Here is a 25031-nt window from a genome sequence, read left to right on the forward strand (position 1 = left end):
CAACTCAGGACAAAATTTAGAAACTATTTAGCATGGGTGTTTTTTGGCGGTTGAAGATGCGTAACAGATTTTGGGGGTCAAAGTTAGAAAAAGTGTGTTTTTTTTTTCTAAATATTTTTATCATATTTTATAATTATTTTTATAGTAAATTATATAAATGATAAAACTAATGGTATCTTTAGAAAGACCATTTAATGGTGAGAAAACAGGTATATAATATATGTGGGTACAGTAAATGAGTAAGAGAAAAATTACAACTATACACAAACACCACAGTAATGTAAAAAGAGCCCTGGTCCTTAAAGGTAAAAAAATTGAAAAATGGTCTGGTCACTAAGGGGTTAAACCCCTTGTTGCCAGAGGTTTAACTTGACTTCTGGCAGCATTATTGAGGTGTCATAAGCTAGGCCAGAACAATAGTACTGGGCTAGCTAATGTCAATTCTGTGCACATGTACCTGCACAGTGTGCCATTCACTGTCTCAGAGTGGTCAGTTGACAGTCTCAGCCAATGAATGGCGACTGGATCAGTTTCCTGAAGTGCATCATCAGAGGGGAAAGTTACCTCAGAGCCCAGCATGGACCCAGGTAAAATTGCAAACCAATGCTAAACACTTATATTAAATATTATATTACTGAATGTTATGTTTTTGCAAGAAAAAGTCTGCAAGTAAACAGTCGCTGTTTAAAGGTGAGGTACAGATTTCTAGTTTGGTACCTGAGAAGTTTATATTTTGATTTTGGATTTATATTGGTTAGCAGTTGAAAGCCTGAATGGGCCTTCTCTCTCTGATGTTAGGGTTTCGTCCTGTGCTTATTGCAAATGTAGGATAAACATTTCCATATGTTAGAATGATTATGCGTGTGTAATTTCCCTATCAGTGCCTTTACTACTGTTTATTATTGGATTCTGCAATTATATCTAGATCATTGGTGCTAAAGTAGCAACGATGTAGGATAGAGATGTTGGTAAAATCTGGACCACTGGAGGGTCCTAGAAGGTTTGTACTTTGTTTGATCTAGGCTGTATGGATTTAGGGAATAAAAATAAAGAAAGACTTCGGCCTTGTGACTAGCAGGACTTAGGCCAAAATAGACAAATGAAAGATTTTTTTTTTAAACGCAAATATTTTGGCCTAAGTACTGAACATGGTTCGAATGTTGCTGTGGGTAATGTCAAAAGGGAAACAAATCTGATCTTTAGAAGCAGAAAATCTTCACAGCAGATGACATCATTAAGAGATTTGGCCCTTGGTTTTTAGATGGGTGACAAGTGATTTAGTAATTAATAATACTAAACTAAAATTGGCTTATTTAGTGTCGCTTTAAAATGCCAAATAAAGCAGATTTCAGCTGATGATGGCCAGTGATTAATGGTATATTTAAACCCTTCACAACAGATGATACACTCATGATATCATTGTATTTGCCTAACCCTTCATCCTAGGAGGTTAATCTGCATCACACTGCTCTCCTTATGATGTTTACAATGCATATAATGTTCACAGTCCTGTGTAAAAAGGACAGATTGTTAGTGCACTAGTCAGTGCAAATCTAGATCCGAGGTGATAATTATTCATGTGTCCATCTTGAACATTCAAGCTGTTTGTTCTCAGTTCCGTATTTATGTTTGTATGTATATTTTCTTTCTGTTTAGCTGACATTGGTGCCTGGCCCTTTAAAGATTCCATTACAGAACAGGGGAAGTATACTATATTTAGCACTTAACATGTTACATTTCTGTAGAGGGGAGGGTACAGTGTAGTAGTTATACAGTGAATGTTTGCAATGTATATATTATTAATAATATTTCAAAAACCCAGAATAGCTATTAATGTGTCAACCTCCACCATACAGTTTGGGGATTTGAAGACATAACCCATCTGTGGATATAATGGGGAAAAATACCTCCATTGCATTTAGTTTCCTATAATATGTGATTCTCTGTTATGCATCGAGGAGAGACAAAAAATAAATAAATAGGTACGTACACAGTGCACACACTGCATTACTGTATCTCTCTCTACTGTACTAAGTAGAACTGTCAGCACTGTATAAATAAAGCGTGCATGTGCACACATACAGTATACATACATCTCTTGTAATACACTGGCCCTATTGTGAGCAAGGCGTACATTATGTGATATATAGCCGCTGACCTTGATCAGTATGATAGAGGCCCCTAGGTCAGTAGTTGGTCCCTAAGTCAGTAGTTATCCATTGTACCAAGATGGTGGGTTCTGTGTTACGTTCATAAGAAAGTCCGATCCCTCCCATGTTACCCACTTTGCTGGTCATACACACGCGATGAGACCTATTGTGGGTTCTTAAAGGTAGGCCCAGATTTGAGGTTATCTCTGTTAAAGAACTGGAATGTCATTGAAAAACACTAATCCAATTACTGATCCACAAAATGTGGCCTTGAAGATCCTAATGTAGCTATCAGCTGTTGTCCCCCTCCCCTCCTTACAGACGTCACAATATTATGTCTAACCTATGTACCACAACAGACATCATCACATCCTGAGCTCACAATGTGGGGAATAAAATAGCCAAACATAATACATGTGATCTTTTTTGCCATTTTATGATAAAGCAATTCTACTACATTACAATAAGGTGCAGCATTTCAATGCCTGCTTCATATTATTCACATCTAACTTTTCCTATTTGACCTATGTTTTTACCCTGCATGTAGCTTGACTAGCCTGCTTCTTTTCTCTCTGCCTGTTGTCAGACTACAACACCCACTAATTGCGGCCATCCGTGACTGCTTAAGCTTCTGTGCATTTTCACTCCTGATCGAAAAAAGATGAACAATTCTCTTTGTTAGTCAAGGGTCCAGTATGCACCCTGCTTCTACATGGGTGAATGGGTTAGAGGAATTCCGTTATTTTATAAAACGAAAGATACACTGAAACTTCATTTCCCTTGCAATTGAAATACGTAACCATTATGGTGCTTCTTAGTAAAACCAAGAAACTGTTGTCTATTGGGGAAAAATCTCTTATATGCAACTGGTATGATTTATAGAGCAGTTTTGCAATTCTGCACATGTGTAGGCACTCCATGCATGCTGTCTTACGCCACTGGCTTATTCACCATTTAGATTGTGTGTTTGCAGCCACACTTTGCTTCTACAAAGGATTTTAAAATCTACCTTTACAGTGCATTACCTGTAAACTCAGTGTGTGTTAAAACAGAATGTAAGCTCTGTGGGGAGTTATGGGGGTCCTCTCATTTGCCATTGAACCACAAGCGCAAGATAGAGTAAATTTGGCAGTCAGTAAATGCCAAATCTGTAAATAAACTGGACTGTGTCTCCGTTAACCCGTTGCATTGTCTGTCCATCCTCTCCAGGAAATGGAACAGTGAACCCTATTAAACTAAGGTGGTACCTTTAAATATAGTTATGAATACTCCAGTGTGGATATGGAGTAGGAGGGCAAGTATTAGCCCCTAACTTCTCTTACACAAATATTGATGGCAAATATTTCTTACTTAGCCTGTCCAGCCATGTACAGATCTCCACCCTCCTTCCCCTGTAATCCCCTATTATTCCATCCTTGTCATTAAAAAGCTACCTGGTTCTGTAGGTCTAAACTCAACAGTAACCCCCCCATTTTCCCGTTTCATTCTTACCTTTGAGGATGGGGGCCTGAAGACCCTTGGAAGCAAATAGGAGAAACGCAGGGAGGCAGAGGGAGAGATGAGCAGGACCCCCACAGTGTACACTAGGCATTGAACCCCCTCACAATAAAACCCTGATGATGCCAGGGGAGGACAGAGCTTGATGCTGCTTCAACCGCTGTTCCCTTGGGGTGAGAGGAGAGATAAAGAAAGGAGGGAGAGAGGAGGATAATGAAAAAGAGCAACAGAGGGATACACTTGCAGCCTGACACCGTACACAAATGACAAGGAGCATGAGAGAGAGAGCGAAAAGGACAGAGAATGCAGCTGAAGGCAGAGAGAGGGAAGCCCAGAGAGAGAGTGGGAGTGAAGGAGAGACTGCTCTGTGATGACAGACACTTACTGCTCTAAGACGACCAAGCAGGCAGAAAGCTCTGTATGCACAGTCACACAGTACCATGCACGTACCATTACAGCCACACACACAATGCAATGCATATACCCTTACAGCAACACACACAATGCAATACATATACCCTTACAGCCACACACACAATGCAATACATATACCCTTACAGCCACACACACAATGCAATTCATATACAATTACAGCCACACACACAATGCAATACATATAACATTACAGCAACACACACAATGCAATACATATACCCTTACAGCCACACACACAATGCAATTCATATACAATTACAGCCACACACAATGCAATGTATATACCATTAAAGCGACACAGACAATACAATACATATATCATCACAGCGACACACACAATGCAATTTCATATAAGATAACTGCCACACTCAATACAATGCATATACCATTACAGTCACACACACAATGCAATACATATACCATTACAGCCACACATAATACAATAAATATATCATCACAGCCACACACACATGCAATGCGATACATATGTGTTGTGTATTAATATTATTTTTGTATTTATAAATGCAGATACACATAAGTCATATACCGTTACATACACACAGTGCCTTGCGCTTCTTCATAGCCATTCAAGTACAATACCATGTATGTGCAACTCTAGACAAACACTCACATTGCCATGCATTTATCATTATAAGTGAGCATACACAAACACACATTTACACAACACCATAAATGTACTATTACATTACACATACTCAACCAGCACTAATACAGACAAACACTTATCTATAGAGCACCATGCACACACAGAAACGATATATTATCTGGCATAATTCCACACACATGTGAGACTTTTGTGAGAAGGCCTCTTCACTTGCTGTTCCTATATGTCATACATGATTTGTAAGATCTCATTGCTTCTTTACTGCGCTGTGGAATATGTTTGTGCTAGTTAAATAATTGTAATTCTATACATACATACGTTTGCAAGCATGGAGACACACCAAATTTATATACATAATATTATGTATTATATAATAATCATAAATGACATACACCTTTATGGCACACACAGCTATATAACTATGATTTGACAACTATGACAATTTGATTTAATTCCGTCACGTGAAGTAAAGGGGGAGTTAAAGGTAGGAGATAAATCAACATTAGTGTGTGCGGTCTTGGCAGGGTTTTTAGCAGCCTTCACCTCTGCTCAAAAATAGCCTCTGTGTGAAGTAGCGAGAGAGTCACACACACACACAGCGTGGAATGACGCACAAGGAAATCTTTCTAATGCATGGGATGGCAACATGTGGCACACCATTTGTTATTGGAATGAAACAGCAGAGTATGTTGGTAGTTGCATTGCGGCAGTTGTTATAACGCCGGCTAGCTCTGCCTGTTTCTGTGAGTTGATCTGTGTAGGGTAGTAAACCTTTAAGTTGGAAGGTGGTAAGGAGACAAATTAGAGAAATAATTCTGGGAATTGTTAGGTGACTCATTTTGAGTTACGTTAAGCACTCGGACACCTGTTCAGAGCATTTTACAGCAGTTAGTCATATACTCTGAAATGTAAGTGCTGCTTATATTGAGGCACATTTGTAAGCTGTTAATGCAAATCATCCAGAACCCCGTGTGCATCAAATTTAAAAGATGAACTTGGAGCTGAAAACTAATTGTATTCACTGGTGAGATTCTAATTATTTAGAGCTTTCCGGAACCACATAAGCATTGCAGGAATAATAATAATGCTTCTTCTGTAAAAATGCCTACTGAGGTGTACTATCCCCAGAACGTTTGTGTGGCTTACTGATGCTTTAAATTAACAAGGTGTCACTAGTGAACACAGTTTGTCACCAAGTGTGTTGTGCCTCTTAAAATTATATTATTGTAGTGCTGACAGGGAACGGTAATTCTGTTACATGACAGCAGCCATGTGATTTTTCATTTGTATACACCAAATGGTACTGCACTGCACACGAGGTAGAAGAAGGGGGTAGAACAGTTGCCATGCCTGTCCCTAAGTTAATAATGGACTCTAGGAGATTCTCCAGGTAGAGAGATCTGATTGTCTCATGGACCAAAACCATGTTTTGTTTTGTTGTTTTTTTTCTGTGTCTCTGGCTCAGAAGAAGTTTTACTGTTTGTCAGTGTATCTTGTCATTTTCACTAAGTTTTCTTTTCTCTTGGTGTCAAGCAAACTATGAACTAATGCCTGAAATAAACATACTCTGAATTTGGTGTGGTTGCTTTGGATGTCTGCCTCCAAGACATGGTAGTAAATAGTATAGTTCTATTTTTTTATTTTTTTTTATTTGTTTAAATTTGTTATTTTTGTAGTGCTGAAGAGTATACATTTACCTGCTTAGTCACAACAAAAGACAACAAAAGCAGGTACATTAGATAACACAATTATACAGGTAGCAGGAAGACAGAAAAATAGTACGCAGAGATGTACAATTGTGATGGAACAGCACATTTTTTTTTAGTAGAAAGAGTGAGAGAGCATGCTAATGAATACTACACAACAGTATGGTAGTTAGTCAAGATTAGGCTTATGTTCTCTGAGTTGTCGCTATCATACCCATGTGTGAATAGGACACTGAAATAAGCAGGTATCACAAAATATTAAAGAGAACTAGCAGTAGATTAGATATGTTGCTGTGTCAGATTGTGGGGAGTGTGAGTGTACAGGAGGAGTCTAAAGCATGAGGAGGAACGTTGTTTTGTCTGAACAGGTCTGCAGTGCCAGAGTTAAGTAAGGCCCAGTGTTCACACAGCTGGGCAGTCATCCTATACTCAGGTTGGGTAGGCTCTGTACACTTTCGAGCAGTCCACTTGCATGATCGGCACTGCTATGCCACAGGTGAGCTTCTTCCTCCCAGTCCCAGACCAAGGGATCAGGATGCCTCTTGGTGTCGATTGTTTGTTGGGCTTCTGTCGCTTTAATCTTCCGGTCCAGGGGAGAGCACGCAGGCTGGGGTGACTGGCGAGATTGGCATCTCCAGTTTTATGCGGTTCGCCATTGTTGCGGCTTTTGCAGCGGGGTTATCATCCTGATGGGTCTCAGTGTGGGATTGTTGGGGGTAGAAGGGACAACCCATAGTGCAGTAGCTTGGTGCACAGGGGAACCGTCAGGCTTCGTTCTGTGGGAGCTCCCTCCATCCCTTACCTGACTCGTGTCAGGGTTAGTCTGTGTCATCCACTCCTCTAGCCTGGCCCAGAAGTGGGCAAAGATTGCATCTATTCTGGATGAGATGCTGCATGAGAGGTCTGGTGAGTCTGCTGTGGAGCCCTAAGCTGGGCATCGTGTTCCAGGCACTGTGGCGTTCGCCATCTTGTCTTGAACTGTCATGCTCCAGGTAGGTAGCTAGTTGCAGATACCTCCACCACATTGACAGCGTTTGTCTTGCAAGGGTGGACCGGAATATCCACCACCTGTCCGGGGGGGGGGAAGGTGGGGGGTTGGGATACTGCTGGTCCAAACCACAAAGCTTGAAGGTCAGGCTAGTATAGTTCTTTTTTGTGGCTTTGACCACAACTCTATTTTTAAGTTTATTTTTTTTATTTTTTATATGCTGTTTATTTCTATAAACAATTTAATTGACCTGCATATATTTTTACTTTATTTCTGGCATTGAGCTCCTTGAGTCTTAGAAGAAGTGGAAACAAAGAAGTGCACATTTTGGCCAAAATACCCCAAACTAAAAAATCTCTCCCACTTGGCTATTTTGGTTTCATTGTTAATTCTCCACTTTTCACTTTAATGTAAATGATTTACTTCTAATTAGATACCTGTCCCCTTCTTCAAGAAAGTTTAGCAACCCTAATGTTCTTCTGAAGGATTGTGGGAAATTAAAGTAATTTTCTCCCCCGCGTTCCCTTTTAATGCCTCTCTCTCTCTCTCTTTCTATATGCTTCTAATGAAACTTATTTACTTCTTTCTCTATTTCTATCTCCCCTTGTTTGTCCATCTCTCTTTTGTTTGCTCACTTTGTTATGGGATTGTACATGGTATTATAGTAGAGAAGCTGTCTTCTGACTGTCACCCCCCTGTAATTACCCTGGCATTGCCAGCCCTGATTACCCATCTGTTAGTACAACTGGCTCTGCCTCCTTCCCTCACATTTCTTGTGCTGTAAAAAAACTGCAAACAGCTAGCTGGAGCTTCACTGATAGCGGTTATAGCTAACTATAAGCTCGTATAATTACCAGGTCCTCTAAAAGTGGATAGAACGTTAGTCTATAAAAGGGATTTTGCATCAAACTGTAGGGATCCATCTTGGTCTTAGGAAACAGACGTATATTCTTTTTTTATTCTTTTGCTTTCTTTTATCCATTGCAAATTAGTAAAAATCTTTTCATCAGGAAGTTCTGCTTGCCACCACAAAACTACTCTCAAACCACAAAACCTGCATGTCCTACATGTTTCAAGCCACAAAGTGAAAACAAAACCCATTTCACCCTTCAGACCAACCATCAAAAAACTCTTTAGTTGAAGACAGGACATCATCAGAAATTCCCTCTTTGACTTCAGCACCTTGGACAGAAGTCTCACAAACAGCAAGGGCAGTCTCGTCAAGTAATGAATCCTATTTTAAAACTTTCAAGAATTGAAAATATTCCATAGTGCTGATTGTAACCCAATTGCAGGACCAGTTGTAATTAAATGCCAGGTGGAAGATAACATGAATATTAGCAAACTACAAAATCTACACCTACAGGTGCAGACTTTTGAAGACCTTAAAGGGACACTGTAGGCACCAGACCACTTAAAGGACCACTCTAGGCACCCAGACCACTTCAGCTTAATGAAGTGGTCTGGGTGCCAGGTCCTTCTAGGATTAACCAATTTTTTCATAAACATAGCAGTTTCAGAGAAACTGCTATGTTTGTGAATGGGTTAAGCCTTCCCCTATTTCCTCTAGTGGCTGTCTCATTGACAGCCGCTAGAGGCGCTTGCGTGATTCTCACTGTGATTAGGTCTCCCCTGCCGGCGGACGTCGGCGGAGGAGAAGCATGGGCAAAAGGGTTGACCCAGCACCGCGGGACATCGGCGCTGGATTCAGGTAAGTGTCTGAAGGGGTTTTAACACCTTTATGGGCGTGGGAGGGAGGGGGGCACTCCATGATTCTCTAGGAAAATGGGTTTGTTTTCCTGGCACTAGAAAATCCCTTTAAAGCTGCTTCAGTCAAGGATAGAGAGAAGTACACTCAGCGTTGGTTCTACTGGTCGGAGTTCGTCCCCAGATGACTTTTCCAGAATTATTACGGGCTAACAAGAAATGACTCACACAGAGATCAGCAGTAGTGTCCCGTATGACAATGCACCTCACTGGCCTGCTCCTCGCCGCCCCCCTTTTTACACCAGCTTTTACTCAACTTCGCATTCCTTTCCTAACTTGCATGGGCTAGCATGAATTGTCCTCTGGGTAGGGGGCCTTGCCCACAGGGGGGTGCTTGGTAGGGGGTACAGAAACTCCTCCTTTTTTGGACTCGACTGGGAGCGATGTCCACGTTTACCCACTCACAGTTTGGTGTCTCTCAGGGAGGTTGGACGGTTTATACATTCTCTTGTGTGCATACTGTCTAACTCACTATATGCATAAAGCAGAAATTTACTTTTTCATTCATCTGTTTTCTCATTTTCTTTTCTTTATTAAAAAATCTATAAGTACAGGAACAGAAGATGGTAAGGGCCCCACTCAAGTGAATTTACAAACAAAGCTTGCACCATACCCCCCTACCCACCCCCAAATACCAAAATGAATATATTTGCATACACATGATGTACTTTTTAAAAAAGCATAAAAGAGGTCCAAGGGGCAGTGTCTAGTACCTCTTGTATTATCACAGAGGTATCAAAATTAATACATGACAACTATTAGAATTAGTGGAATTGACCAGCTTTTTTTGGAAGATGATGCAGAACTAGACCATAATATGGCAATATTTATGATAAACAGCAAATACATACACTTGAGTGCAGCTCTGTTAAACTCTTAATAGATTTAAAGACCAAATGGCAGTGTTCCCATAATTACACCACTCTGTTAAGTCAGATCTACAGTACAGAGGAACAGTGAGAGAGTCAACTGTGTTATGTTCTCCATGGACCTTGGAATTGTGCCCCAGGAAAATATCAGCCTCATTCTTCCATAAGGGTAATGGTGAGTATCATCATCTGGTTCATTACATCATGTTTTTTCCAAATGTACTTCATACTTCCTCGTAAGCAAGCTGGTAAAATTGAACATTACCAACTCAACTATTTTGTCACAATATGCTGTTTAGTGAATAAACACAGTTAAGGATGATAATTAAAGACTGTTTTCTTATGTCCACGAGCATATTCATTACATTCACAATGAGATTCTGTAGAAGTATATTGGAGTATTCCATTCTCCATCAATATATCACTTAGTAAATCTGTGCTGTTAGGCATGTTATCAGGAATACTATATCCTGGGCTCTCTGTGACTATGCCTTTCTGAAGGTCTAAAGGATTTTTGGTCAGTGGGAACTTGGCAGGGCTGGTAATTTATGGCAATGTATCTATATTTGTGGATGAGTGACTCGGGGAATAATTTTACATTTTTACTGCAGGAAGAGAGTGAGAGGTGGAAGCGAGGGAAGGTGAGAGGAGAGATGCAGGCGGCAAACAAGGGAGTAAATATTCTTAGCTCAGAGTCAGCTGATCGTGTTAACCTCTTCTTAGCCAAAAAAAAAAACTGCACATACATTTTAAAGCTATACTTAACACAATTGTTTCAGCAATTCACTGAAGAGTGTCTTATATGCCCCATAAGTATATGCTATGGAGGGAGGAGGCGAGATGTGGGAACAGCAACCATATGAAATAAATGATGTAAAACAACAGAATAATTGATTTTGCAGGCTTGCTAAATTGAATTAACTAGTATTTATTGTATTTGTTCTGGTGAGTACAATCATTCCCTTTAGGCTTTTTGCTGTAAGCACTGTTTTTGCAGAGAAAAGGCAGTGTTTACATTACAGCCTAGGGATATTTCCACTGGCCACTCCTTAGATGGCACCTAGAGGCGCTTCCTGGGGCAATGCTGCACACTGATCAGTACTGCCATTCACTGTCTCCACCTTCTGCATGGAGACACAGAACTTTCCTCATAGAGATACATTGATTCAATGCATCTCTGTGAGGAGATGCTGATTGACAAGGGCTGTCTTGGGCTTGTGCTGGCTTTGCCCCTGATCTGCCTCTTTGACAAGCTCAGCCAATCCAATGCTTTCCTATGTGAAAGCATTGTGATTAGCTGAGATCACCACTTCTGACGATGTCAGCCAAGGAGGCAGATCAGTGGCAGAGCCAGTAGCAGCAAACTTAAATAAAGGTAATATTTTGCCATAAAGGTGACCAGACTGAGCTTTTTGAAGATGCATATTTCATGGTACCATTTATTTTAATGCAGTTCTGTAGAGTATAGACCATTTATAATCACACCTCTGCTTAGGGTGACTATGGATTGTAGCAGATGGAGAACATTGAGGGTTCAAGTCAACCTTGTTTTGCAAGAATATTTGGCTACTCTGTTACTGAATTGCAAGCTGAGTGTTGGTACTTGGGAAGATGCCATACTCTTCACTATTTTACCAGATCTGGTGTAAGCCTTGCTTTTGTTTTTATTTCCTGATTTAATAATGGTTAGAGTTTAGGGCATATGACATCAGAAATTGTGACGCATGTTTGAAACTGATTATGTAAACTCAGCTATTGTAGAACTGCTATATATTCAGAAGGAAGGAACACTCAAAATTCCATACAGGGCCCTGTGTTCCTTGGGCACCTCTCTCTGCCTCTTCTACAATCTCCTCTTAGAGGACAGCTCTCTTCCTGAGCTAATCTCAGTGGTGTAGGACATAGCTCATTAGGAGAGTGATCGGCTGACACTCTCAGCCAATGAGCTGGTACTGTATAGACATGCTTAGCTTAGGAGAGCTGGCTCTCCTAAAGGGTGAGATTAGATAGGAGCAGCAACAGACAGACCCCAGGTGATAAGCCAAACCGCTTTAAAATAGTTTGCGTACTTACATTGGAGAACACCAGGGCATTCCTGGCACAATAACCACTTCTTGAGCATTCTTTTAATTGCAAAGATATGAGCCACATTTTGTGGCTGCCATTTAAACCAGACTTAGTGTCTTGGTACTGGATAAACCTGGGGATTTAGCTGGTGTTTAATAAAAAAAAAAAGTCACTTAAAAAAAGAAATGCTTCTAAATTGTAAGGCCACTTCTTAACCCCTTAAGGACCAAACTTCTGGAATAAAATGGAATCATGACGTGTCACACACGTCATGTGTCCTTAAGGGGTTAATGTGCTCTTGCCTGTTCATTTGTCCTACAATCTTATCACATCCCATTATAACTTTACATTATTAAGAATATCACAGACTACCTGAAATAACTGGGTAGGTTTTGTCACTTTAATTTAATGAATACTGCCTTTGATTTCTTTCATTTCAGCTATCGGTGTCCAAATGAAGCTGACTTTGCTGCAGAACATATTCTGGAGTGTAACCCGCAAGGTAGGTGTCATGTCTAGTACATGGAAATTGTGCCAGGTTTGGCACGAATACCTTATATCCAGACATATGTCCACATGACATTAATTACAATATCTCAACATGCAGAACTGTGCAAAATATGCTGCTGCTTTAGACATTAATTATTTATAATACAAATTATTATTCTGTCACATAAGAAGTCATTTATTTTGCTGTCCAACGTTTAATGGTAAAGGCCACATTCTATTCAGAATCAAATAAGGCAGGCACACCATTCAAAGATGAAACAATCATGAGACATTAGAAATTTTTAATCCGTTAAACAGGGATCAAAATGTCCACTCGTCACTACTTGTTAATGAGGCACATACCACCTACCTAGATATTGTTGCAGACCACTACAGCCCAGCCCTTCATGGCAAAGGTGTTCCCTGATGGCAGTGGCCCCTTCTAGCAGGATAATGCACTTTGCCACACTCCAACTGCAAAACTGTTTATAAATGGTTTGAGGAACATGACACAGAGTTCAGGGTGTTTCCTCAATCCGATTGAGCATCTTTGTGATATGCTGGAACAACAAATCCGAACCGTGGAGGCCCCACCTCACAACTTGCAGGATACCACAGGAACATTCAGAAGTCCTGTGGAGTCCATTCTTTAACCTACACAATACCAAAGTTTCAACTTGTATTAAAAATGTTACAACTTATAAAAAAAAAAAAAATTGGATTAATTTATTTCCATACGGAAGCAATGAGACCTAATATTTTGATGATGCAGCTCTTATTTAAGCCGATCCATCTCTCAGTGCAGTGAATAATGGCACTGGAAAATAACATCATGCGCTGGCACTCTGTCACTGTGATGGAGAGCCTGCACAGATCTTGCTGCTCCCTTCCACTAGACCGTTGCCAGCCTGGGTTTGCAGGCATAGGAAGGTGGGCTGGATGCCCTCCTCACATTTAACTTTCACGGTTAACTTTAATAGACAACAACGTTTAGTAAAAAAAAGATATGTAAAGGGTCTTTACAGATTAAGAGCAAAAGTGATGTGTTGGCCAGATTGGATATTATGAAGATGGAATAGTTTTCAGGGAGGAAGGTAATAGGAGAGCCTCTCCTGGATATTGTTAATCTTCATATAGTAACTCGGATTCTTCATCCATTTCCCATGCCCTATCTGGGTTTTTTTGTTTGTTTTTTCCAGTACCTCTATTTCATCACAGCCCAACAATTTACGTTTTCACAGTCTCCTTTGAATGCTGTGTCCAAAATGTCAGGCTTTTGGTATTGGATAATAAAAAAAAATATTGCTATGATTGCATAGACTATAACAGGTCCATATCGGTTTAAACGAGTATTACCTACTGGCAACATTTTTTCAACACTGCTTTCAATAACACAATGTTGCTTCTCACTATCAATAGAAAAGCACTGATTCCTTCTTAAAGGGACACTATAGTCACCTGAACAACTTTAGCTTAATTAAGCAGTTTTGGTGTATAGAACATGCCCCTGCAGCCTCACTGCTCAATCCACTGCCATTTAGGAGTTAAATCCCTCTGTTTATGAACCCTAGTCACACCTCCCTGCATGTGACTTGCACAGCCTTCCATAAACACTTCCTGTAAAGAGAGCCTTATTTAGGCTTTCTTTATTGCAAGTTCTGTTTAATTAAGATTTTCTTATCCCCTGCTATGTTAATAGCTTGTTGACCCTGCAAGAGCCTCCTGTATGTGATTAAAGTTCAATTTAGAGATTAAGATACAATTATTTAAGGTAAATTACATCTGTTTGAAAGTGAAACCAGTTTTTTTTTTCCATGCAGGCTCTGTCAATCATAGCCAGGGGAGGTGTGGCTAGGGCTGCATAAACAGAAACAAAGTGATTTAACTCCTAAATGACAGTGAATTGAGCCGTGAAATTGCAGGGGAATGATCTATACACTAAAACTGCTTTATTTAGTTAAAGTAATTTAGGTGACTATAGTGTTCCTTTAAATATTTTAATGATACTATGTATAGAGCAGTGAATATCAAGCTCATCATCCTCAGTCAAAAAAGGGGGATCTTCAGCTGAAACGCACACGACGGAGGAATTACACAGGTGAAACACATTCCGGCTTTCTGGCGGTACATTTAAATGGCGACCGATGGAACAGAAAATCATAATCCCTGAGGAAGTCACTTAGACGAAACGCGTCAGATTATACCACTTGGGGGACTTACTTTGTATGCTGTATGCTGTCGATACCACCTTGGAGTGGATTACATGCTTTTTTATTTGGACCCTGTTGTAAGTGCATTATAAAATAAATTTCTGTCAAGTTTTATTTCCATCTGCACTATTATCTGGTCTCTTTTACTTCACAAGGATATATAGAAGATTTGGTCTTATACATTCTGAAGATCCCCCTTTTTTGACTGAGGATCATGAGCTTGATATTCACTGTAATCTTGTGAGTTTCACATAGTCATCCTGCGTGTCTTGATATATTTTTGTTCTGTATTACACTATGTGCGATTCATTTATTTTTATATAGATCTCGCCCACTTTGTTATTATAAGGTTGTATAAATTTCATATCTGCACCTTAGAAGTGTTTATATTGCTTGTTCTGCATCCCTACTTATTTATTTTGTTACATTATTATTCTGGTGTTGTTGGAGGGCACACTATTTAGTAGGTTTGCTACGCTTTGTTTTTTAGTGGTTTGGGTACTCTTATTGCCTTATACTATGTATAGATCTACTCACAAGTTCATTGTGGCTTGTTGATTTGGAGAGACCCCACCCCACGCCCTCACCATTACTTGCTGTTTTATGAATAAACCCCTGATCTATTTAAGACGTTGTATACCTAAACAGTGCATGTGCTAGTTGTGTGCATACCTGTTAATCCATGAAGGTACCAAACATTATTTCTACCTTTGTGCCATCTGTGTTCTGAGTATTTTCGGGAGTACAATAATGTGATTTTAAGAGTGATGTCGTACAGTTTCAAGGTACTCTGTCACATAAATAGTTTAAAAACAACAATGTACAGAAAGGTTTCTAGTACATCAGTATAATTTAAAGCAAATACCCTGCATAGAAGCCTATTTGCATATGTAATCGCTTGGTTATGTATTGGTTTAAAACACCTCTTGCTCTGTAGAAATTACAACTTTGCCAACTTAATTTCTTAAAGGGACACTACAGGCACCAAAACAACTTTAGCTTAATGAAGCAGTTTTGTATAGATCTAGTATATAGATCATGCCTCTGAAGTTTCACTGTTCAATTCACTGCCATTTAGGAGTTAAATCACTTTTGTTTCTGTTCATGCAGGCCTAGCCACACAGCCTGCATGAAAAAAAAAACGGTTTGATTTTTAATCAGAGAAAACTAGCTTTAAAAGTTTTGTTTTTTTCTCATGCTCTGTAAATTGAACTTTAATCACACACAGGAAGATCCTGCAGGGTCTAGCAAACTATTAGCAGAACAGGAGATTAGATGTTCTAAATTACACAGAATTTTTAATAAAGGAAGTATAAACATTAGATGACTCTTTACAGTAAGTGTTAGGGAAGGCTGTGTAAGTCACATGTAGGGAGGTGGGACTAGGGTTGTATAAACAAGTGATTTAACTCCTAAATGGCAGAGAATTGAACAGTGAGACTGCAGGGGGATCTATACAACAAAACTATAGTCATTGCTGCTGTCCAGGAGTAGTGGGATTCTAAGTGCAGGACTTTGTGTATTTATACACCAAAACTGCTTTGTGTTGGTGACTATAGTGTCCCTTTAAGTTCCATAGCTATTATTCTGTTTGCGCAACAAGAAATTATTTATCTGGAAGTTATTTCCTAATTACAAATTTTACGCTGAAAGACAAAATTGAGGCTAAAATAGATTTGGAAAAAATATCTTACAGAGCTGGCTATTTTAGCCTCTGTTTTGCCATTTTAACTTAATGAACAAAAATGTTTAAGTTTGGTGAATAGCCCTGTATATGTTTATTTGCAACAAAAATATTCACTTACACAAAGGACTTGAGTGTTCTGACATGTTAAAAATGAATAACCGGATATGCAGTTTTTATTCCTTTCAATTAAAGTTTAAATGGGAACATGAGGAATATCCCTACTCACTTATAAAGTATTTCATTCAGCAGAGTAAGTAGGTAATCATCGTTACATTATGCTAGATATGTCAATGCATACCTTGTAACTAGCAATATATGGCTGAAATAAAATTACTCTTAGAAATCAATGCACCAAAACTTCTTTGGTCACTTAATTATTATGTTTTTCCATTAAGGTTTAATTGAAATTTTTTCATAAAAAGGATGTGAAAACAAATATAGGACAAAAAAAAACCTAAAACCAGAACATAAACCCTTTACCACATGTCTATGTTTAACTCCTCTTAAAAGCTAAACACCCCATGTATCCTAATACCAAATTTAACCCAACTCTAACCCTAAGCCCAATAATCCTAAACAGCCCGTATACTACAACTTCAACCCCACTCAAACTAATAAGCTTTTTAACACTAAACACCCCATGTGATCTAACTCTTTTTTTTTTTTACATCTTTTTTATTAGTTTTCCATATAACTAAAAAGAAAAACATCACACAATTTGACATTACTATACATAGTTAATACATCTATCAGATCATATTCTATAAGGGGTGTCAAGACATAATGTACAGGAAATATATCCCACCGATAATAAACCCCACACTCGTCAAATTATACGCCCTGAAAATAAAAAATACAGAAACACTTGTATTGCGACATACAAAGACAAGACAAAACCAGACATAATGGCCAAAATTAATTACCCTATTTCATACTCCAAAATGTGGTCTAACTCTTAACATTAACCCCTCTCCCACTTTAAACCTACATCCACCCTAACCACTTCTATCATTATCTTTAACCCTGTATGTATTTACACAGCTGCATACACTCACCATACTCACAGATTCACACAATAAGAACACAATACATTACGAGCAGAATATGCACATACATCTAAATGTATTTAGGCCTGCAATGTCCAGATATTAAAATAATTACTTGGCTTATCCACCTTATTTAGGGGCTTGGGGATCGGGGTCTCCTTAGAATTCTGGGCATACATGCGTCAGACATATAAATCCATCCCTGACCTGAGTCCATCTGAATAAATTAGCAAAGTTTTACTATGTAAAATATCTAGAAAAGCAATGATTTCCACTACATGGTTAAAAGGGGGGCACCCAGACCATTTCCTTGAGATGTGTTCCTTTAAATACACCACAGTTTTTAAATCTAAAATAGAATTGACTGTGTATGATATGAAAGTATAACAAGCACTGGTTACAGGTTAAAAATCTATCCAGCCTTCTTCTTTACAAACTTTTCAAGGTTTTCCCGAAACCTAGCTTCCTTGTTTGTCCTGAACCTAATTTTTAAATCCCGGGTCTCTTGACAGTTCTTTGTTCAGAAAGTAGCTCTTTAGTCAACATGGGTTTTTCATTAAACAGTGAATTGATAAGAATGGAAGGTAATTGCAAATTTGACACCACAATTGCGAAAGTGAAAAACAAATCTCTCAAGTCAGCTGTGTTTTCTGTTTCACTTTTTTGAGCTAAAATGTGAAATTCTCCTTGAAATTCTGACAGTTCTTACTCTAGTGCAGGTGTAGGCAACCTATGGCACATGTGCCATGCATGGCACTCGGGGTGCCTTCGCACAGCACTCAAGACTTCTAGAGCTAAATAGGCTTTGGCCTATCAGGAGTCGTAGTGGAACTTCAGATATCTGTTCAGATACTCCTCATTTTATTACAGCACTTAGAGAAATGGTCTGAGATCACTTCCTCCCAGCAATTTTGAACTGGAAACCACACTGGAGTAGAGCTGCCTGCAGCAGCTATTGCAGCTCCTGTCCACAACCTGTACCTGGCCAGTCCGGTCCCCACTGGACACTGCTAGATATGCATGAGCTGCAGAATAAGCCTCCCCTTGTACAAATAATACCATCAAACTCGATACACACACACAGTCCCCAAAGACACACCACTGACAATCCACATACACACACAAATCCACAAGCAGCCTCTCACATGCAATACCACAAGCAGCCCCACACATACAACAAACACTCTATGTGACATATCATCCACACACAATTCCACAACAGCCACCATACATATCCCACATTCATTGGTATCATACACAATACCACAAACTAATCATAAATATACACAATGAAATAGCCCAGATACGTACAAATAGAACACTACAAAGCAACTACATACATCACTCATAAATAACACAAGAACAATGCGGCAACATACACACCTCAATTTTAAAAAATAGGACTGGCACACCCAGGGCCGGATTTTCCTATAGGCTAACTAGGCTTCAGCCTAGTGCCTCAAGATCAATAGGGGCCACAATTCAAATTGTTAGCAAAATGAAAATTACACTATTCTAAAAACAGTGAACACTAAAACACTGAACCGAAAATAAGGAGGAATTCTACGCATATGATATGACCAGTGGCGTACTAGGGGGGGGGGGGGGGAGGGGGGAGGGCTGTCCGCCCCGGGTGCCACTTACTAGGGGGGTGCCCGGGGCAGACTGCAATGCCCTTCCTGCAGCGATACGCAATATGCAGAGCTGCAGACCATGGATCTCGCGTGCACTGCCCAATCAGAGCGTTGCCGCGGGTTACCACGGCAACGCTCTGATTGGGTCTCGCGAGATCCATGGTCTGCAGCTCTGCGGAGCTGCAGACCGGAAATGAGGGCCACCAGACCACCAGGGACCCCACCGGACCACCAGGCAGCCCCCACTGGAGCACCAGGGATTTAAGGTATTTTTTTTAGTCACCCCCCCTCTCCTCATCACCCCCCTCCCTCTCACAATCACCCCCTTCTCTTCATCACCCCCTCCCTCTCACAATCACCCCCTCTCCTCATCACCCCCCTCCCTCTCACAATCACCCCCACTCCTCATCTCGACTTTTTTTTAATTTATTATCCGTGCCACAATTTTTATAAAGGTTAGTACCAATCACAACATGTTTCATTTAACATATTGATATATATCACAGTCATTTTATTGTCTCTCATGTAATTTACAAACTTAAAAATGGGAGGTGAAAGGGCCTCATTAGTGGAATAGCCTAGGGCCTCTTTTCATCTAAATCCGGCCCTGGGCACACCAAGGGACCTCAAGATCTTATTTGGCACAGTACTACTAAAAGGTTGCCTACTACTGCTCTAGTGTATCATCCCATCAGATTAAATGGTGCATTTAACCGTGAGTCTGAGCATTGAATAGAGCATTGTTAAATCTGATTCTTCTCTTAATACTAGAGATATGTCAGGGATATATCATCATCTTACAGTTGGGCAGACCTGATGTCCAACGTAAGGGGGACCTCTAAATGTATGACCCAGAGCTGTATTGAATGAAATATCTGCTCTTCTTATTGGATATGGCAGTCATGAGATTTAATTTGTGTCTTCTCCACAGTGTGACGATGAAGAGGATTTGTGCCCCTTGAGCTGTGAGGATGAGGTACTATTTGAAGTCCATATATTATAGCTTACTCTGTAGATTTTTATTTATTTAAAACAGTCTATTGAATAGTTTATGGGAGATTTTAATTGTTTTATTATTTTTTACAAAACCATCAATAGTGATATTCCTACCATTATAGGTTAGTTTGACAACCACGAGAACTAGTGTGGTTTCAGACAAATGTAAACATGCTTGTGCCATTTCTATCAAAATCCATGCACCAAAACCACTAAATTAAGACAATGTAGTTTTTATGGTGCTTAGAGTGTCCCTATAACGACATTTTATAGGCAGAAAAGGATGTGTCAACTTAAAGTGAATTACATACTCTACTCTAGTTCACCCAGATCATGTGTCATATATCCCAGGGAGGCAGGCTCCAGACAATACTCAAACAATGGTAAATTGGTCCACTAGGTCAGAGTAAGGTAACGATCAAAAGAAAGTCTGCCTAATTTTGAAACAAGAGCTATGCAATTGCATAGCATGGGGGAGCTCTTATAAGGGTTTCTATATTCATAAGGATTATTTTTATGTTTTTATGTTCCTTTTTTATTATCTTTTATAAGAATGTTTTGGACTTTTTGGATTTTTTGGGGCTTATGAGAAATAATTGTTAAGAAGATTGTCCCATAGTAAGTATAAAGAGGTTTGTTTGTTTTTAACAGAAATTAAATTTATTGGGCTACCCTCACTGTATTTAAGGTGAATGTGGTAGTTAGGGAATATTTATTTAAGGGTGGCTAGAGGCTAAAGAGCCCCTAACCATTGAATGTCCAACCCCAGCCCATACCTGTGTCCACCCCTCCTCCCATAATTTAGTCAGTGTGACACCCCATATCACACTGCCAAAATTATGGGAGGAGGGGTGGACACATTTATGGGCTGGGGTTGGACATTAGGTCTCCATGGGTTATTAATAAAGAATAGTCTTCACCAACCACCCATGGGTCTGGACTGGGGAGAAATACTAGGTCCATGCCCGATTATTAATAAATGATTAGCCCCCACCTGCTGACTATTTGTAGGAGCACTATGTTCTCCCCACTTTATTATTTTAATGTAGACCAACATTCTTTATTTTAAAGCCCCATATGATGCCCATGGGTGGGCCAGGTAATAGCGACTGGTCAGCAATAGCTGTTTTTTATTATTGTAGTGAGAAGACAATTGCTGCTTGCTGTTTAACAGGCATGCCCCCACCCATGGTTTGAAGCCTCCATTTGTCTAATATGAGGGTGAGATTGACCCCAATGTGCTTTTATTTTTTAAATGTTTTACTATTTGCCTACCAGCCAAGACTGCTGTCAGCAGGCAAATTGTCAAAAACAAAAGCATTTATCACATTTTAGTTATTGTTTCCAAATAGGCCATGCAGTGGTTATTGTGTCCCCCCAGTAAATGGAAATAAATCAAAAAAGCCAATAGTTTGCATGCAAAATATTGGCTTTGGGATAATGAATCCCGGATTGATAGTAAAAGTTAAATTTATGGGCTTCATATAAGCCTGTAACAGTGGGAATTTAATCAATCCAAACCATTAACCCCTGGATGTTGGGCTAAGGTAACATCCCCAGGACGTATTTAAACCAGAGTAATCTGAATGTGCCTTTCCTGGTTAAATACTTTGTTATTATTATTATTAAAGGACTTATAAACTGCACATGGTTAGCATTAAATAGAGGCCAGAGTTAATCTTAACTTTTAAGACATGTCTCTGTTTTTCTTCCAATTCCATTCCATTTTAGATGGGAATAATTTAGGCATATTATTATTATTTACATAGTGTATATATGTTCAGCAGATCATATATTTAACAGATCTGTTCCATAATGTGAATAGAAAATCTAAGAAGGTTAACTGAAAATTATTATTGCAACAATTATTTCAAGTCTTTTTAGTGACCATTGTTGTGTTTCCACATCTGTTAATGAAATGTAAATTTGGTACATGGGTAAAGTCATTTGGAAATATGAGAAAATTACTGCATCGATGATCAAATGATTCCATGGTTTACACTTTGCCTTCGCATCCTTATGATGTTCAGACTCTCCGTATGAGCGTTACTGGCGAACAGTCCTCAGCATGTACTGATGATGTCACTCCTGTCCATCTCCCCATCTTTTTTTTTTCTCAGACCCTGCACTGCTATCTTATTGACAATAACGGATTCATAGTGGTTGCCAAAAACCCGGATAAGGTGAGTAAAAGGAAAATGGGGTAGATTCATTAAGTCAAGTGGAAACAATAAGGTCAGCAGATAAATGCCGGACGCAGGGGACTGCAGCATGCACGGAACTGGTTTATAAAGTGTCACCCAGGAGAGTGAATTATCTGAATTATCAGAAATCATTATGTAGAGATGATGTCATAAGATCAGTTGTATAAACAGCTTTTGTTAAAGACACAGTACAGTTTAACCCCTTAAGGACACATGACATGTGTGACATGTCATGATTCCCTTTTATTCCAGAAGTTTGGTCCTTAAGGGGTTAAAGGGACACTATAGTCACCAGAACAACTACAGCTTATTGAATTTGTTCTGGTGAGTAGAATCATTCCCTTCAGGCTTTTTGCTGTAAACACTGTCTTTTCAGAGAAAATGCAGTGTTTACATTACAGCCTAGTGTTAACTTCACTGGCCACTCCTCAGATGGCTGTTAGAGATCCTTCCTGGGTCATGGCTGCCTAAAATGCCTCCAAACATTCAGTATCTCCTCCCTCTGCATGCAGACACTGAACTTTCCTCATAGAGATTAATTGATTCAATTCATCTCTATGAGGAGATGCTGATTGGCCAGGGCTATGTTTGAATCATGCTGGATCTGCCCCTGATCTGCCTCTTTGCCAGTCTCAGCCAACCCTATGGGGAAGCATTGGGATTGGATCAGGCTACCACTCTTGATGGTGTCAGCAGAATGCTTGTTTTTCTGAGGCAAACAGCATGCAGAGTTACAGCTTCAGGCTTGAATACAGTAAGATTTAGCTATATTTATGGAGGCATGAGGGGGCCCAGAGGGGCAAGATGGTGGTTTTGACACTATAGGGTCAGGAATACATGCTTGTGTTCCTGACCCTATAGTGATCCTTTAAATATTATGTGAAAGAGTATATTTGAAAATGTAAAACGTATATATGTAAGTAAGAAACTAGAAACATACTTATTTATTTAATTGCTAGAGGAATTCTGCATTTTATATCATATGGGGTTAATAGTTTATTCCCGTCTGTGCATTTTATGGTTACTGACCATGACTGAAGGTGTAAGATGAGTAGCCCAGCACTGAAAGCGTTAAGAAAAGACGCTATAAATAAAATGTATGTTTCAGTTTTCATGGAAACACAAGTGGATTTAAAGCAGCCTAGCACAATGTATTTTCACAAGTTCTGTTTTAATGGTTTCATTGCTGAACTACACACCCTAGGGAGAATACTAGTCTGTAGAACTCAAAGACAAGGTGTGTGCAGAATCTGACCATCTTATTGGTATCAATGCAGCCTACATTCCCTCCTGTCTGTGAAGTTATCACATTTATTAATAGTGTGCAGAACCATGTCTTGCTTCATACTGACTGGCCATCTGTAGCACCGTCTGCCAGTCATTAAAAAGCCATTACTTGCCAGAGGTGACTGTTCCGCACAGTCACCCATCACTCTGCAAATGCACGTGGCTCTGCCCACAGATAAATGCTCCCATACATGCTGCAGACAGTCCCTTTAACATGGTACTGGGCTGTCTGCGGCTTCCTACCTACCAAGCATGGTGGGAATTTGAATCCAATATTAGGGATAAATCTGTTGGTTTATTCATTCCAGATTCAGATATTTTTTTTTTAAACTGTATTTTTATTTCATTATATCTGTTTTGTACATGGGCTACATGTTATAGAGACATTATATCAAAGAAATCGCATATACTCTGAAGGCAGGTCCAAGTGGGAAATTACTGGAAAAGCAACACCAAATACTGTTCAGAAAATTCATTATTTACCATTTCCCTCTAAATAGGGTTTTTGTAGGGTATAATGGATTAAGGAGGCATTGGTCTGCTCTGATATGAAAAGCGAATGTTTCTTGCAGCAATTTTAGACCTCTGTCCTTGCAGTTCCACATGTGACCACATGGGTAATTTATCATAAACTGCAGCCAGGAATATGAAAATAATTTCCATAATGACCATAGACAATATGTGGCAAACGTGGTTGAATGCACCTGGACCCTATTCTGACAATGAATGTATTGAGTCGTTGTTGATGTTAACCTTGCAAAGGAAGAAATCTAAAGAAAGCCCCTTATCTTCTGATCCAATAGCAATAGACTATTTGAAGCGTTAACGCATTGGCTCCAAGTCATTCTCAGTGTGGGAGCCATGTAAATGTACAAGCACCTCTACGAATTAATTAATACTTGCTCCAAGGTTTTAGCTTTCAGTTTGGGAGAAAATCCAGGCTCTATGATGTAGGATCTCAAAACATCATATAAAGAGTAATACAAAGAGTACTTCAATACACTTGCAATGTAATCCTGTGCAGCGCATACTACACTCCAAGAGCCAATTAAACAATCAACATGTGACGTCTCAATACTGCTGTGTGACAAACAGTGGCTTATTTAATCCAAGGCTCCCACCAGTGGCAAAATGTGGAATTGCAAATCTAGTCACAGATTGGTGAAATGTGTAATACCGATTCTCGTAGGGGTATGATCACATTATGACAATAATACATTTTGATGGAGCAAAGAATTGCTCTCCAACGTCTCATTTTTGTACAATATGAGATGTCAGTAGCTAGTTTGAAAACCTTCACTGAAATCACATACCCAGTGGAAAAAGAAAGTTTCATATTGTATTAGCAATGTGCCTGACATTCTGAGGATATTG

General features: G+C 39.5%; 2 protein-coding genes across 5 annotated transcripts in view; one reads left to right on the forward strand and one right to left on the reverse strand.

Moving 5' to 3' along the window:
- The window catches only part of LRTM2 (leucine rich repeats and transmembrane domains 2), a 70576-nt gene extending 66456 nt beyond the window's left edge, over positions 1-4120 (reverse strand). Inside the window, exon 1 of the mRNA XM_063447677.1 lies at positions 3642-4120. The gene's annotated coding sequence lies outside the window, so the exon portion shown is untranslated. The remainder of the gene's footprint in view (positions 1-3641) is intronic.
- The window catches only part of CACNA2D4 (calcium voltage-gated channel auxiliary subunit alpha2delta 4), a 325067-nt gene that overhangs the window by 261861 nt on the left and 38175 nt on the right, over positions 1-25031 (forward strand). For all 4 annotated transcript variants that reach the window (XM_063447669.1, XM_063447671.1, XM_063447670.1 and 1 more), the window contains 3 exons: positions 12545-12606; positions 20102-20146; positions 22287-22349. In XM_063447669.1, coding sequence (XP_063303739.1) covers positions 12545-12606; positions 20102-20146; positions 22287-22349 — 170 coding nt within the window. The remainder of the gene's footprint in view (positions 1-12544; positions 12607-20101; positions 20147-22286; positions 22350-25031) is intronic.

This window comes from Pelobates fuscus, chromosome 3 (genome assembly GCF_036172605.1).
Source record: "Pelobates fuscus isolate aPelFus1 chromosome 3, aPelFus1.pri, whole genome shotgun sequence".
NCBI classification, from domain to species: domain Eukaryota; kingdom Metazoa; phylum Chordata; class Amphibia; order Anura; family Pelobatidae; genus Pelobates; species Pelobates fuscus.